The sequence below is a fragment of the Ranitomeya imitator genome, chromosome 5 (assembly GCF_032444005.1).
Source record: "Ranitomeya imitator isolate aRanImi1 chromosome 5, aRanImi1.pri, whole genome shotgun sequence".
Classification (NCBI taxonomy): Eukaryota; Metazoa; Chordata; class Amphibia; order Anura; family Dendrobatidae; genus Ranitomeya; species Ranitomeya imitator.
Window position 1 is genome coordinate 97,853,178 of NC_091286.1, and position 18,081 is coordinate 97,871,258.

At 44.3% G+C, this 18,081-nt stretch overlaps 1 protein-coding gene across 1 annotated transcript; it reads left to right on the forward strand.

Moving 5' to 3' along the window:
• Positions 1-2,087: 2,087 nt before the first annotated feature.
• Positions 2,088-13,560, forward strand: LOC138681437 (heme-binding protein 2-like). The gene is made up of 4 exons (XM_069768942.1): positions 2,088-2,276; positions 11,347-11,476; positions 12,664-12,835; positions 13,127-13,560. Exons 1-4 carry the CDS (start codon positions 2,109-2,111, stop codon positions 13,299-13,301), a joined length of 645 nt encoding a protein of 214 aa, XP_069625043.1. The 5' UTR covers positions 2,088-2,108; the 3' UTR covers positions 13,302-13,560.
• Positions 13,561-18,081: the final 4,521 nt, after the last annotated feature.

Here is an 18,081-nt window from a genome sequence, read left to right on the forward strand (position 1 = left end):
AAACTCTCAGGCAAGTCAGGCACCTGTCCAGAACTCCTCTTATATATGTGCCTCTCCTGGCCATCTTTCTACTCTGAATATCGCCTCTCTTGCCCTCCGCTTGCCACCCAGTGTCCTAAGCCAGTGAACGTGGGTCTTGTTGGGTGACATACTTTCTGTCCCCTGGACTCTCTGTGTTCACCTTTTTGGCGAGTAGGTGCAAATGTGGCTGTTGCACCTGCAGTTACAGCAGCCTCCAGATTGTTAGCTGGAGCCTGAAGTTTTCCCATTGATTCAGGGGCCAGAACCCCTACTGCAGCCTGGTCCCTCCAACTGACGCTAGTCAGCCTGGATGCAGGCACCACGGGTGGCTTCAGCACTTCCCATGTCCCTGGAACCCCTTCTTTTTGGGAGCTTCTACTCCTCCCTTTCAATTCTCTTTGTCTTTCTCTGTCAGGAGCTGCAGACCCCCATGTCTGCTCAGCTCCACTTCCTTTCATAGTCTCTACTCTCTCTACTTCCCCCCTGATTAGCTCCTCCCCTTTTTCCAAGCTCCTCCACCTATTCCCCAACACCCTTTCCTATCTAGACTGGAATGAGGCCATCCTCCCTAAGGGTTCACCCAGATGCCCTGTTCAAACTGGTGTCTGTTGGGTGCGAGTGTTAGAGTTCTGTACAATGTTCCCTTTTTACCAGAGACTTGGGATACTACACCTCTGGCTGAGATGCAGTACCTCTGTGGCGTCTGCACCTTCAGGGGTGCCACAAACAGATGGGGTTTCCTTGGACTGAATCCTGCCCGGTACACACTGCCTCAGCATATTCTTGTGGTAAGCGCTGCCTGGTTACGGGTATTGTACACTGTGGGGGTATACTAGTTACCCACAGCGGTAACCTGGTGTTCACATTAGGCTGCTTCCCTATTACTATCTTATATGTGGGATAATGACTCTTGGCAGTGTGTTTGCTGGTGGAGACTCACTCTAATTTTAACCATCCTGTTTGTACTTTTTGTATATATTTATGCACTATATGTTTAATAAATTACCTTTTGCATCATTCTTCTGCTCCGTTTATACTCCTTTCTTCCAATGATCTATATGGAGTTAGTTTGCCTTTTTGGCTTTGGGCTTTTTCAGCGCTATTTAGTGCTTTGAATTCCTGTTATTATGTTGCCTAGTTTTTTTGGTGCCACAAACACATGTAGAATCACCTGCGTTCAAAAGCCAGCAGCGGTTTGGACGGTGCAGACATGTGCTATGTTAAAAGCGCTGCCGATTACTGACCGTGGGGACGTAGCCTTAGGTTCGATGCAGCCAACCATGTATTTTATGATCTGAGAGAATAGGTTAGATTATGAAAATCACAATCTGATCAAACTGATCATTCAGCGATCTTTTCCTCAGACTGGTTCACTGAGGAAAAAATCTGACGTGCATGACCCCATAGAATGACACTGACCTGATGTTTTGTTGGATTGCACTCAAACTGGAAATGTGTCATTGTGCCCGAGCCTTTATTGTGTGACTTTTATACCTTGTTAGGCCCCTGACTCTGTAATAAGCTATTACATCTCCCTTAAAATAATGAAATTAGATTATATTTCAGCCCATCCGATCAATGATATATAACTTGATTAGCAGATTGTTATTACATTTAAATGCTACAATCATCCCTGGCTGGTGAATGGGGGCCTATGCGAATGCAGCTTTTCCCAGCATATATGGTCATTTATGTGAATGAATAAGATGTGCACATAGACTAACACTGGGAACATTGACTCAGCATAGTTTTGTATTTATTTTTTTACAACGACAGCAGTGTAACAATATGGATTAATTATAATTTTATTGATTGCGAAGGTTAACAGTAACACTTATTTTACACTTTTTTTTAGTACCCCCCAATGGTAAGTAATATTGGCTGTAGAATGTAAAGCAAGAAGTTAGGTAACAGATCAGCCCCAGCAAAAACAAGCAGAGAGTTATAAAACCCTCAGTGTTGTCTCCACTTGAGGGCGGTGAGCGATGACTCCATGTCTTACATAACTCTTTATTTGGTACAGTTATACAAGTTCTCTGCTCCCCCCCACCCATATCCACAGCTTATAACAACAGCTGGGCTGCTCCATGCAGCCATACACAGACATGGAGGCGAGGAGTGCACTGCTGCTGGGGCTGATCTCCCTTTTTGGGATTGCTGTGGCTGAAGAACAAGCTGTCTCCAGTGAGAACCAGCTGCCTTCATTTTGTGGCACCAGTGACTGTCCAAAGTACCAGCTGGTGAAGAAATATGATGTAAGTATGGGGAAGGCGATGTGGATGAAGTGATGCAGAATGCTGAGTATACTCCATGCTGGAATTAATCGAGGGTTTTGCACCAATATAAAAGCCATTTTATGGCATGCTGTGTATTAACCAAAAGGAGGAGAAGAATGCAGTACAATATCGATGTGCAAACCTGTTTATAAAATGAAATATATTTTATTGAAAAACTAAAAGATCAATACTTGATAAAAAAAAAAAAAATTCAAAAGAAAAGATCCACAACACTAACATTCCAGTACGCATGTGCAAAATATAATAAAATAATTTAAAAAAATCCCATACACAGTTATCGCTTACCTCCCCTGATACTCCTGAGGTTTCTTCACGTACGTTCATCTAAACTGCTTTAGATTCCTTATTTTGGGTTTGATATACTGAATATTATAGCGTTAACCCCTTCATGACCTTGTACATTTGTGTTTTTGCACTTTCATTTTTTTTCCTCCTTTTATTCCAAAAGCCATGACTTTCTTTTTATTTTTCCATCCACATAACCGTATCAGACCTTGTTTTTAGCAGGACAAGTTGCGCTTTCGAATGACACCATTCATTTTTATCATGTGATCCACTAGAAAGCGGGGGGGAAAATTCCAAGTGCGTTGAAAGTGCAAAAAAAGTGCAAATACGCAATTGTTTTTTTTTATTTAATATCTCCACTATATGGTAGAACTGACCTGGCAATATGATGCTCCAGGTCAGTACAAGTACACAGATACCAAACATGTACACTGTGAATAGTTGTTTTTTTTTAATTAGGTGGCGAAAAAAATTCAGAAATTTGATAGAAACAAAGATTTTCTTATGTTGCCATTTTCTTAGACCCCTGGCAATTTCATTTTTGCAGACCTTAATCCAATAAAAACTTATGGAGGGAGTTGAACCTCCGAGTTGCCAAGCGACAGCCTCAAAATCTTAATGATTTAGAGACGATCTGCAAAGAAGAGTGGACCAAAATTCCTCCTGACATGTGCGCAAACCTCATAATAATAATAATCTTTATTTTTATATAGTGCTAACATATTCCGCAGCACTTTACAGTTTGCACACATTATCACCACTGTTCCCGATGGGGTTCACAATCTAAATTCCCTATCAGTATGTCTTTGGAATGTGGGAGGAAACCAGAGAACCCGGAGGAGAGGAGACACAGGCAAACACTGGGAGAACATACAAACTCTTTGCAGATGCTGTCCTTGGTGGGATTTGAACCCAGGACCCCAGTGCTGCAAGGCTGCAGTGCTAACCACTGAGCCACCGTGCTGCCCATCATCATCGTCATCATCAACTACAAAAATCGTCTGACTGCTGTGCTTGCCAACAATGGTTTTGCCACCAGGCACTAAGTCTTGCTTGCCAGAGGAATCAAATACTTATTTCTCACTGCAAAATGCAAATATATTTATATAATTTATACAATGTGATTTTTGGGATTTTATTTTTGATATTCTATCTCTCAATGTTAAAATTAACCTACCCTTAAAATTATAGACTGTTCATATCTTTGTCAGTGGGCAAACTTACAAATAATTATTTCCTTCACTGTAGTTCTATTCCTGCCATTCTGTAAGTGTAATTTTTGTTTTTCTTGCCCAGATGTAAAATCTTGCATGGAGCTTCACTTGAAACACTCTTCCAATTGGATGTGCAACCATTTATTGCCACTCTTTGAGTAAAATCACTGAACTTTGTATGACTCTATCTAACCATAGCCTCAGCGTCAGACTGGAGCACCTTGGGCCCACCAGAGAAAATGATTTTTGGGGCCCACTATGTAGCTACATAGAAATAAATACAAGACCACCAATTGTGCAGTAAAATGCGCTTATATCAGGGTATAATATAAGGTAGTACATGTCTTAATTATGTAGCAAGAGGTGGGGTAGCCCCCTCATAGAATATAATGCAGTCCCCTCATAGAACATAATGTAGCCCCCTCATAAAATATAAACTAGCCTCATAAGGTATAATGCAGCCCCCCTACATAATATAATGCAGTCCCCTCATAGGGTATACTACAGCCACCCTTATAGGGTATAATGCACCCCCCCTCATTGGATATAATGCATCCCCCTCATAGAGTATAATGCAGCCCCCCTCATAGGGTATAATGCTGCTCCCTCATAAGGTATAGTGCAGCCCCCTCGCCCCTCATAGGGTATAATGCATCCCCCATCATAGGGTATAATGCTTGGCATTTGCCACAGAATACCAGGATTGGCAAATTCACCACTGGCGCCCTGTGCTCTTCACAGATGAAAGCAGGTTCACACTGAGCACATGACGCCGTGGAGAGCGATCTGTCCAGGAGTTGGCGGATGCTTTAGTCCAGGTCTGGGAGGAGATCCCTCAGGAGACTATCCGCCGCCTCATCAGGAGCATGCCTAGGCATTGTAGGGAGGTCATACAGGCACGTGGAGGCCTCACTCACTACTGAGCATCATTTACTTGAGGCATTTCCACTGAAGTTGGATCAGCCTGTAACTTCATTTTCCACTTTGATTTTGAGCATGATTCCAACTCCAGACCTCCGTGGGATATTAGTTGTGATTTACGTTGATAATTTTATTGTTCTCAACACATTCCACTATGTAATGAATAAAGATTTACAACTGGAATATTTCATTCAGTGATATCTAGGATGTGGGATTTTAGTGTTCCCTAAAATTTTTTGAGCAGTATATATATATATATATATATATATATATATATATATAAACCGACACAATACTAACGCCTCCTCCTCGTTCCTATGCTGATCCCGGCTCTGCTCTGGTGTCAGCAGCTGCACTGCAGTCTGCACGGCACACAGCGAGTACGCAATAAAGTGATGTCATCACGCAATGGCAGAGGGGAATGATGGGAGAGGGAGCGTTGTGACGCTCTCTCCTCCATTATTGCTTTCAACTGTATGGGCATTGTGAGATAGCGCTTACTGCATGTGTTTGGGGGACACTGGCTTAGCTACGGGATTCAGTCACACAGGCACTTTTTTCTCACAAAAACAGTCCATGTGGTTTATTATGGCATCATAAATCGGGTCATGCACAGTCCATTACACTTCATGGAACACATAGGCATCAACAGATGACATTAAGTTGCAGCTTTAATTTAGATACTTCTTATACGGCTTTAACTCACAGTTCAGACACTACACTCGCCAGCCATCCTTGACTAGTTCATGGGGATGTCCGTACGCTGTAACAATGTCTCTACTCATATAGCGCACACAACATTGGTTCACAGTCTCTAAACACGCTGGACCTCACTTCGTCCAGTTATCGTGGGAGACCACACAATTCATTACTGACCCCCTATCAGTGCTCCCAGTTCCCCATACTCTGGGTTACCTTCTGGGAGCTCCTGCTCCACACGCTAACTCCTGTCAGTCCTCTCTCCTCCAGGGAAACTGCCGAATTGGGATCGCCAACTTGCCTGGCAGGCACATATCAGTTAGTCCAGATCCTAAGATGGGCTGTAGCTCCCCCAATGCAGTGTGGTTGCAGACGCTGCATACACTCCTTCCCATGTGCTCTTCAGGAAGTCCTACTCCCAGGACTTCCAACACTGGTTGTGCTATTCTGGAAGTCCTACTCCCAGGACTTCCAACACAGGACACTGGGTTCACTGCTTTATCAGGGATCCGATCCTACTCCCAGGATCTCCCAACACACCAGTCTTCCAGATCCATGGCCTCTCAGTGCGATGTTCAGGGATCTGGTCCACATACAGGACCTCCGAACACACAAGCCATCCAGGATCTACACACTCTCCATTACAGAGAGCACAGAGACCATTACAGACTCCATTGCAGGTCCATACATAGAAACCATGTGACCCACACCCCGGTCACATTATGTAGTTGTAACCACTCCCATAGATGGATGGTGTGTATGGCTAGCTCTTAAACTAGCCCAGTAAGCCTCCCTTCACAACTATGCAAACACTTGTGGGACTATAGGTCCCAGAATAACAACTTTACTTCAGGCTTACAGCGCAGACTCCCTCTGCGACACATTCCGGCCATTTACAATCCTGCCGGTCACAATCTCATTATCACCATTATAACCAGAGAAACGCCTCCATGCATATCCTGAGGAGCACACACAGAGCTCCGTAGCTGTAACAGGGGTCACTGCATTACAGCATCTATGATGCAAACACTGCCCGCTATTAAAGTGAAATTAATATTCGCCCCTCTCCAAGCCCATGGGGTGTGGGGAAGTGAATATTCATTTCTCTTTAGCAGCGGGAACAGGCTTTAGCTGCAGCAACTGGCTTCTGCCTCCTGTCACCCACTGCTGCTCCGCTAGCATCGGGGGCCCCTATAGCAGCTGCGTGGTGTGCCACTATTAGCAACATGCCACATGTTCTCTTCCCCCACCCAGGGAAGAGGAGCGCTATTGTGCATCGCAGTACACCATCCCAACAAACAAAGCAACACAAACGAGGGTTAACAGAAAACACCAGGCATACAAAATATTCATCCAAAAGCAAGAAAAAAGCGAATGGCACTGAGTAGCGCACTTTACTTACTATTATCGTAGAGTAGACGCGGAATCACGGTCACAATACAGTGGTTGAATCACGCTGTTGAAGGTGCTTGCTGGAAAGCCACATGAAGAAATCCCAAAATGAAGAAAAATAGCATCAACACTCCAAATATTGGTGAAAAAAATCCTTAGTTCTTTATTTTACAAAAAGTTGCATGTTTCTCTTTTCTGCATAATCTGCACTTGTCCTTGCCAGCACAACCTTGTCCATGCAACTCTTTGTAAAATAAAGGACTAAGGATTTTTTTTCGCCAACATTTGGAGTGTTGCTGCTATTTTTCTTCATTTTGGGATACAAAATATTCACTCACATATAACAGAGGAATGCACCTGGTAGTGGTGGAAAGGGAATAGACTAAAGCAGAGGAGGGAAGCAAATTACCACGCTTACAAACCACACAACAGTTACAAATAACTGCTCCAGAACTCCTGATATGGAATGGAAGATGGCTTTCAACACCAAGGATGAACATTATGAATACCGATGGATGCCCTTCGGTCTCAGTAATGCACCGGCAGTTTTTCAAGAGTACGTCAATTATATATTCTGGGAACTGCTTTATTCCTGCATTGTTATGTATCTGGATGATATTTTGGTATTTTCCCTGGATCTGGCCTCCCACAGACGAGCAGTTCAGCAAGTTCTTCAGCGTCTTAGGGAGAATCAACTCCAAGTATGAGAAATACGATTTTGAACAGTCCACTCTTCCCTTCTTGGGTTACATTTTCTCAGATACTGTACCTGACTCAGGATGGATCCTGAGAAAGTCTCTTCCATCCTTAAATGGCCGCTACCCGTTGGAGTCAAAGCAATACAGAGATTCCTTGGCTTTACTAACTATTATCGACAATTTATTCCTCACTTCTCCACTCTGACGGCTCCCATCTCTGCTATGACCCGAAAAGGAGCCGATCCAAAGAACTGGTCCTCCTCTGCTCTCTTAAACGGTCCTTCTCCTACACTCCCGTTCTGCATCGTCCAGATTTGAACTAACAGTTTTTCTTAAAGGTGGAAGCATCCTCGTTATGGGCTGGAGCTGTGCTCACTCTGAAATCTTCCCTGGGTCGCCGCGTGTCCTGCAGTTTCTTCTCTAAGGCCTTCTCCGCTCCAGAGCGTAACTATTCCATTGGTGACCGGGAGTTACTCACCATTAAGACGGCTTTGGAGGAGTGGCAATACCTGCTGGAGGGTTCAGTCTATCCAGTGGTCATCTACACGGACCATAAGAACCTGGCGTACCTCAAGTTTGCCCAGAGACTTTATCCACGCCAAGCCAGGTGGTCTTTGTTTTTTGCCTGCTTTAAATTTTTATTACATTCCAGGTCAGAGCTGATGCCCTCTCTCGCTCATTTCTGTCCGGGGACCAAGAGGAGGATCCTCAATTTATCATCGAACCGTCCAAGAAGGTTACTTTCGCTCCAGTCAGCCTGTGGCAAATTCCCCCAGGAAACCTAGGAGAAACGAGTGTCATGGCGCCACCTGCCTCCGCTCCTGCCGCTGCGCCTGGCGCTCTATCTGCACGCTGACATACTTACCTGTCCCGGCGCGCTCCAGCGGTGTGCGCGCACCTTTCGGTCTCTTCTCCTGACTCGCCGCCGGTCCCTGGCTCTCATCGGGTGCGCATGCTCGCCTCTCACTGCGCACGCGCACTTCCTCTCTCTGGTCTGCAGACGCTCCGTTCCTCCACTCTATGATTCTGGAGGACCTTGACCCGGAAGTTCTGCAGCACTCAGTCTATTTAGGGTAACTCCTTCCTCTGCTCCATGCCTGATTAACATTTGTCCTCATTTGACCCAGGTTCCTCTGTACCTTGTTCTGTCCTGTGCGTCCGCAATACCTTGATGAGGTTGCCAGATGACTTCCTACCAGTTCTGTCCTGCCATTTCCCGTGCCATCTGGTCCATGGCAGCACATAGCAATGGACTTCATTACAGATTTGCCAGTATCCGAGGGTTGCACCATCATCTGGGTAGTCGTGGATGGCTTTTCAAAAATGGCACATTTTGCCCCATTGTCTGCTCTTCCGTCAGCTCCTGAACTGGCTGACAGCTTCATCAAACATATTTTCCGCGTGCACAGATTTCCTCATCACATTGGGTCCGATCAAGGTTCGCAATTCACTTCCAAATTCTGGCGAGCTCTCTGTAAACATCTGGATATCGTCTTGGACTTCTCCTCATCCTATCACCCTCAGTCCAATGGGCAAGTGGAGTGTGTCAACCAGGTCCTGGGCAACTACCTGCAACATTTCATCAATGCCCACCACAATGATAGGGTGAAATTACTTCCCTGGGCTGAGTTCTCGTAAAACTATCACGTTGGTGAAGCCTCTGGAGAGTCTCCTTTCTTCATTGTGTTTGGTCGGCAACCCGATGTTCCCCTCCCGGTGATGGTTCCTTCTGATGTTCCTCCAAAGATTTTGTAAAGTTGTGGGAGGACACCAAAGCCACTTTAGAAGCATCCTCCACCCGTATGAAGAGACATGCAGACAAAAGGCGCCTGGACCTTCCGTGCTTTCGCCCCAGCGACAAGGTATGGCTCTTATCCAGGTACGTCCAACTGAAGATTCCCTCTTGCAAGTTGTCCTCATTTTATCAGTCCTTTTGGGGTGCTGAAGCAGATCAATGAGGTATCTTATAAACTGAAGTTGCCTCCTTCATTACGGATTGCGAATTGTTAACATGTATTTCTGCTGAAGCTGGTCATCCTGAGCCCCTTCTTCCAAGATCCCAGTACGACGCCCGTGCCAACTGCCTCGGATGATGTTTTTGAGGTTGAGAACAACTTGGCCATGAATATGGTGACAGGCAAGCCCTTCTTCCTTGTCGATTGGAAGGGATTTGGTCACGAATAGAGATCCTGGGAATCTAAGGAAAACATTCACGCACAGATTCTCCTCAGGAACTTCCTCGATGGCCTGAAGAGGAGGGGGCATAAAGAGGGGTACTGTTAGTACCATGCTGGATCCCTGCTCTGACAGGTAGGGTCTCCAGTGTGTCACTTCACTCACCCGTGCTGCAATCGGTTCTTCCCTTCCCTATGCTCTGCATGCTTCCAGCAGAGCTTCCAGCCGGGCCTACAGCCATGTCCTTAGGGCATGCGTGCGCTCCCACTCTCTTAAAGGGCCAGTGAGTGCACTTGCTATTTCCTTCCCAGCCAATGGCTGTGGGGCATTATGTATATATTGCTTCCTCCTCACTGGGGAGGTGCCTGAGCAACCTTCCTGTTCTGCCATCTAAGTTGTGTAAGGTTGCGTACCAGTCCTTGCCGCACTCTGGTGCAGAGCCTGCCTGCCTGCTGCACTCTGGTGCAGGTCCTGCCTGCTGCAATCTGGTGTAGAGCCTGTCTGCCTGCTGCACTCTGGTACAGATCCTGCCTGCTGCACTCTGATACAAACTCTGCCTGCTGCACTCTGATGCGAACTCTGCCTGCTGCACTCTGATACGAACTCTGCCTGCTGCACTCTGATTCAAACTCTACTTGCTGCACCATCCAGTCTGTCCTTCTGGGTCCAGCTGCTGAGCGTCCTTTGTTCTGTCCTGGAGTGGCACCTGGCGTTCATTGGCAGCCAGGTCTAACCTCACCATCAGAGGTTCTAGGGAACAGTCCGGTGCTTGCTTAGTCACGTCCCTCCAGGCTCTCTGCGGTCCTAAGCATAGTGATTCCATAAACCATGTCCGTGACACATACCCTGTGAACTTTATTGGGATTTTATGTGATATAGCCAAGAAGTATCGTTTCTCCTTGTGGAGACTGACATGATAAGCATATCGAGGTGAGGAGACTTAAAGCCACAATGCTCTTCTGGGAAATATGCAAATTGTCTCTTCAGAAAGGAAGAAGACTAGAACTCTAGTGCCACCTATTGGAAGTAGCAATCCTAACAGTCATTGTCGAACCTTTAACGAGCCTTGTCACATGACTTAGGATAAAAGCCAAACCAGAATCTCAGTTTGCAGACACTGTGTTTCGGGGTACTGCCCCTTGTCAGTGCAAAGTGGAGATCTGGTTTGGCTGATTGAGAGACATCTGACCGGGATCCAAGAAGTATCGTTTCTCCTTGTGGAGAGTGACATGATAAGCATGTCGAGGTGAGGAGACTTAAAGCCGCAATGCTCCTCTGGGAAATATGCAAATTGTCTCTTCAGAGAGGAAGAGGACTAGAACTCTAGTTAGGATTGCTACTTCCAATAGGTGGCACTAGAGTTCTAGTCCTCTTCCTCTCTGAAGAGACAATTTGCATATTTCCCAGAGGAGCATTGCGGCTTTAAGTCTCATCACATCGACATGCTTATCATGTCACTCTCCACAAGGAAAAACGATACGTCTTGGATTTTAAAGAATTCGGAAAGTCTTATTTCTTAACTCACATGATTAAGACTGGGACCACTGTTTTAAGAAATACTTTAACCTCGTTTGGTCAACCTTTTTTTAAAAGCTTTGAATTTTTGGCAAATATTCTACTCTAATTGAGCTTCTACATTTTCAGAACTTTGAACTTCGCCAGTATGAAGAAACTCGATGGGTGAGAACCTCATTAAAACAGGATTTGTTTGGCTTCGAGATGGTGGCAAGCTTTCAACGCTTGTATAAATATACCAGGGGGAATAATGCTGAAGGTATGTTGCTGTCTTATATAAGTCTCTGGTCACACTCACGTCATAGGGTTCTGTCTCGATGTAGTGTTATTCTCGCCAACAAAATTATGTAAACCCTGATTGATCACACCATAAGTAAATGGAGCTCATCGGTGATGGTGCCTTGACACCTTCACATTGAAAAATAGAAATAAAATTGTTAAAGCAGTCCTTCCTAATTCCAACTTAAAAGTTTTTGGGATTCACTTTACAGCTAATGAAAATTATAAATGCACAGCTTGTGATTTCCAAAAATCTCCAAAAAGTTCTGGAATGTCTATTGTTTTACAGTGTCTTGAAAAAGTATGTAAATCCTGTGATCTTTTCCACATTTTTTCACGTTACGCCCACAAACTTGATTTTTTGTAATATACCAACACAAAGTAGCAAGTATTCGTGAAGTATAAAGAAAATGATTCATGTTTTTCTAAATATTTTTAAAAAATTATTCTAATTATTCTAAAATTGGCATCTGCATTTGTATTCTTCTCCCCTAAGTCAATAATTTGCAGGACCACCTTTGGCTGCAATTACTGTTGCAAGACTTTTGGGGTTTGTCTCTACCAGCTTTGCTCATCTTGATGATGAAATGTTTGCCCATTCTTCTTTGCAAACTAGCTCTAGCTTAGTGACATTGGACAGTGATCATCTGTGAATAGCAATTTTCATATCTTGCCAGAGATTCTCTATGAGATTTAGGTCTAGACTTTGACTTGGCGATTCAAACTCATGAATAAGCTATCATCTAAACCATTCCACTGTAGTTCTGTAGTTAGGGTTGTTGTCCTGCTGGAAGGTGAACCTACGCCCCAGTCTCAAGTCTTTTGCAGTCTCTAACAAGTTTTCCTCCGGGGTTACCCTTTATTTATTGCCATCCAACTTCCCATCAATTCTGACCAGCTCCCTGACCCTGCTGAAGAAAAGCATGCCCAAAGCATGATGTTGCCACCACCATGTCTGATGGTGTGGATGGTGTTTTCAGGGTGATGCGCAGTGTTAGTTTTCTACAACAATCAATTTGCTTTCTGTCTCAAAAGTTCTAATTTGGTATCATCTGACCAAAGCACCTTCTTCCACATGCTTGCAAGCTTTGATGAATTAGCCCAAAATCAAGTGAATCTATTATCAAGTGAAATTTTCTCACTTACCTGTCTTTGTTTCCTTGCTAGAGCGGAAAATCAATATGACTCTGCCTGTGGTCATATACATACCTTTACAGCAACCGCCGGCTGGTAATTCGACAATGTCCTTATTTGTGCCACATGAAGTGGAGAATGCTCCAGAACCTACAAACACTGAAGTTTACCTTGACACGGTTCCTCCAGCTTCTATGTATGTCAAGTAAGTTGCTACCAGTTTAGATGATTGCACAGTTCTTCCTTTCTAGAAGGCAATATGTGAGTAAAAAGTAATTCTAAACTGATACCAAGCTCTTTATATGACAAATGTTAATTGGGGAAATGTAGTACTATATGCCACAAATTGCTTGACTGGCCATCCAAATGATATAGAAAGCATGTGTACTCCAGAGCCATTATTTGTTAGTAGCCCTCCAATAGAAGGAGGTAGGGAATTGAGAAGGGAGATTTCCTCTTATGCCTGTTGGTTATGTAAAATTTCCATTCATTTTAGGACTTTCGGAGGATATGCCTTACAATATACATATAACAAGCAAGCTAAAGCTCTAGCGGAAGAGTTGAGGACCCTCGGTTTGCAGTTTGATGATTCATACTTCGTTCGTGTTGGCTACAATCCTCCGTATCACTTTGTCAACCGGCACAATGAAGTGTGGTACATGGCAAAGTAAACTCAACTCATGTTAACAGTGGAGATTTATTTATTCCTCTGCTGATTTTTTTTTTTTCCTTGGCATTAAAGGAATTTTCATACCGTGTGTTGTAATATTGCTAACAAGAACATGACAGTAAATGGTGGTCTTCATTGTCTCTGCTCACATGCTCATTTGCAAAACAAAAATTCCTACAATATTACCCTGTATATGTAACATGTTCTCATATATGCACTTTTTTTGTAACTGATTTCGTAACATTAAAATATTATTTGTAGAGTGTGTTCCTCACTTTGCTTTATGTATATGAATGGACTATATATTCTTTCTGCACCAGTCACCCTTAACATTAAAACCACTGACTGGTGAAGTGAATCACATTGATCACTCATTGACAATAGCACCTGTTAGGTTTCGTTCACACTTTGCACCCATGGTTTGTTTTTTTTCCCTCAGTGTTTTTGCCCCTATTCCACTATTTGTGGAAATCGAGGCAAAACTGTTCATTTTTATGCAATGTTTTTACTTTAAAGGGAACCTGTCAGCAGGATTGTGCTCAGTAACCTACACACAGTGTCAGGTCGGCGCCGTTATACTGATTAATATTATACCTTGGTTGATGAAATCCGTCTTGTGGATGTTGTATAATCTTTATTTTCGGTTTTCTGTTAATGATATGCACGTGCTTCGGGGCGCAAACTAGAGCTGCCCCGCCCCTATGACCGAAACCGAATGCTGGCGGGTAGAGTAAAGATCATTTTCTCCCCGCTGCATTCAGCTACATGCAGGCGCCGGACAGCATCATAACATTGCTAACCTTCAGATATGTGGTTAATCTGCAGCGTTATTTCTGGTGACAGGTTCCCTTTAAGGATCATTACGAAGCGTTCAGTGTGTTTTCTTGGCCTCCAAATTCCCCAGATCTCAATCAAATCAAACTTATGGTGGACGTGGTAAAAAATAGTCCTTTATATGAATAAGAACCCCCTCATGTATGACCTCCCAAGGACTGAAAAAAATGTAACTACATTTTCACTAACCTTTTCACACAATAGAATTTTTTTTTATTAGTGGGGGTCTTTGTGCTGAGAGCCCTATAGATTGATAAATGATTGGGTAGAAGCACCACTCAACCAAACACTGATCTCCTCTGAGATACAGTTGGATAGATATCTACTAAAGGGAACCTGTCAGCAGATTTTTGTTACTTAATGTGATAGCGGCAGGATGTAGGTGCAGAGACCCTGATTCCAGAGATGTGTCGCTTACTGGGCTGCTTGCTGTAGTTTCAATAAAATCAGTTTTTTAAGAGCCGCAGATTATCACTAATCGTGATACCTGCCATGTAGTCGTCCTGCTTTTTGTATCCCCACTCCATCACTGACTAGCATGTTTGTGATAATGCCCAGTGTACACAGATAGTTGTCAATCAGTGGTGTGGGCGGAGTTATATATGCATTCAGATAACTGGTATATCTGCGGCGAAGAAAACGGTGATTATATCAAAAAGACAACATGCAGACTAGTAAGTGATAACTCGCTGGAATCAGGGTCTCTGCCCTTACATCATGATGCACTCATTACATAATAAAAACCTTCTGACAGATTCCCTTTAAGACCATTTTCAGACCTTAATTAGGGCATTATGGATTATGCTCCTCTGTTTTAGTAATCAGGGGTGCCTGAGTACCTGAACTCCAATCATCAAAATTTCTGAAATGCTACAAGTTCTCCAAGTGCAGCTTCACTTTAATAGATCTGCTGCTAACAATGTTATTCCAAGTACCACAGGACACCTTCAGAGGTTTTGCAGGCTCTGTACCTCCATTAGTCAGAGTAGTCATGACAGCACACAGTGAACTTCTGATGAGCCCCAGTGTGCCTAAACCACATTTAGCATCCACATATTTGGAATTTCTGTAATGACTAAAATATATTTTAATGGGGTTATACAGTGTTGTAGGGGACTTAGTACCTATAAAAACCATAGTAGCACTGTACCTTTCACTGGTACAATGTCTGAGAAAATAACTTTTCATTGTTATGCAAATGCGGGGCTACGATGCACCCTTGGCATCACCAACAGTTTGGTGCACTGGAATGTCTCCTCATATTGGGCGTCTTCCCACTGCTTGCTTCTGATTGACGGTGCTTGCTTACCAGAGCGAGCACTATCTAAATGATGCCAGCATGTGTGCACGTGTACATCTGATTATAGTGAATGTTTCAATCAAAGGTTTCATCTACGTAACACCCCTTTAAGCCGCCTCCGTGGCCAGGGTGTCTGGTTGTTCTCACCTCAATATGGTGCAGCCCCTCCACCGGAATTTTGCTGGGAGCTGTAGAGGGATGCCGGAGGGTCTTCCTTTTCTGCCAGGGGTCAACTCGGGAAACCCCTGTTCACACTCCGTATACATTCACAATAGATGAAGTTGGAACAATTATCAGGTTTATTTGTAAAGTGGATAAATGGTGTATATGGTAAGGGGAATAGCAGTATTACTTAATCTATAAGTACAAATACAATATAGGGCTTTGCACTTAACCTGAATGTTAGGGATGACGCTTCCCCTTTAAATTGCAACAAGCACATTCATAGTGAATACTTCTTAAACTATAAATGGCTGCAGCAATGGAAACAAAAAAGCTCAATGTTGGGGCCTGGTTGCCACTGGTGATGGTGCACATGCAGAATCTGTTGGCGCACGTAATGCCATAGGAACAAGATTCTCTCTACAGCGGGTGCTATCAAACTCTAAGTGTGTTGAACCACAAGTCCCAGAAATACTCCCTTATAGATAGCTCTTATATACTTGACCCCATTGGAGGCATAAGTCCCAGCAAGCTACTCACTCTTCGATGTGGCAGTTTTGCAGTCACACAGGTTTCCAGCCTGGAGCATCAGGATTCAGTGGTTTAAGGATGCAACTTCAAGTTATTGAAAGCCAGGAGGAGTTGGGTAACCCTGGGCAACCAGGCTGTTCTGTAGTTGTAGTGCACCTCCGAAGCTCACTGTCCCCTCACATGGAGCTGCAGACCTATCAGTCTGCTCTCCTTCCGGTTCACTATTGTCTCTCCTCAGTAATGGCTGACTAACGTCATGTCACCCACTATTGTCTCCCTTCTTCTCCAGCTACTCAGCCAATCAGTCCTGACCTCTGCTCCTGCTCCTCTTCTTCCAGGTTGCCAAGGCAATACAGCTAAGCAGTGATTAATGGATCTTACTAAGAAGCACTATCTGCTTCTATCAGACTCAGTTTATGAACACCGGTCGCCAGGGCCGGCTCCAGGTTTTTGAGGGCCCCGGGCGAACGAGTCTCAGTGGGCCCCCCAACCCCCCCTTTAACACATTTATACCACGATTCATGATGCACAGATAAGATATAACGCACAGCCGGTGAGTCTGTGACGCAGTATATAACACACAGCCGCGAGCCCACACAGTATATAACACACAGCCCACTAGTATATATATGTGCACAGATGTGACTTTCAGTTCACGATTTAAATCTGTTACAAAAAAAAACAAAAAATGAAAGCTGCAGACTGTACGAGTATCACAGGTGGCTGAATACATTAGATTCACATTTACTTAGTCATAATAGGTCAAATCAGGCTGACCATGTAATATGTATGGATGCCTTTCCATTTGCTCCCAACTTATGATGTTGGGGAAGAGAAGAATCGGACATGTTGAATTTTAATGTGTGATCCTTTTGTTCTCCTAGAAGATACGCAGTTGGCAGAAGTGTCTAGCAGCAGGAGCATACTCCTTTATCCTGAGTGTGCATGTGTATGCAGTGGTTGGGAGAGCTGGAGCAGATATGCATAGTCTTCAAGTTCCCCCACAGTTATTCATTACTACAGCCCCTGCCTGTACTTAGTTACACGGTCAATACTGAACTGCCTGAGGAGCTTTTCCGTCTCACACATTTGGGTGGCCAGTGACTTCTGCTCATCTATATCGCAATTCCTTATTTTTCCTCATCTTTTAACCTCACCGAAGACGATTCACTGACAGTCACGACGACACACTCATAATCAGTGCAGGGTAACAATCAGTGCAGGGTAATAATCAGTGCAGGGTAATAATTAGTGCCATGTCTTATGTCTAGTAACAATCAGTGCAGGGTAACAATCAGTGCAGGGTAACAATCAGTGCAGGGTAATAATCAGTGCAGGGTAATAATCAGTGCAGGGTAATAATCAGTGCAGGGTAATAATCAGTGCAGGGTAATAATTAGTGCCATGTCTTATGTCTAGTAACAATCAGTGCAGGGTAACAATCAGTGCAGGGTAATAATCAGTGCAGGGTAATAATCAGTGCAGGGTAATAATCAGTGCAGGGTAATAATCAGTGCAGGGTAATAATTAGTGCCATGTCTTATGTCTAGTAACAATCAGTGCAGGGTAACAATCAGTGCAGGGTAATAATCAGTGCTATAGTAGTCATCAGTGCTGACTCACTGCTTCGCCGGCCCCCTCGTTGTGGACACAGCAGGAGAGGAGAGGGTGCACTGTCCTCACCTCACTGCAGGCTGCAGCTGCTGCTCCTGAGTCCTGCCGGTCCGGATCTGTCCTCTCCTGTGCTGGCCTGGATTATCTGGATGGTGGACGCATAGATTCTGACTGCCTGGAATGGGAAGAGGGAAGGCTTCAGCGGCGCGGTCCAACTCCGAACGGCTCTCTCTGTCTCTGTCCTCTCCTTGCCCGCCGACCGGATGTACTGACAGGAGAAGAGATGACCCAGCATCGCGACCCGGAAGTGTCTTCTGTATCCATGGTGACGGCCGGCAGA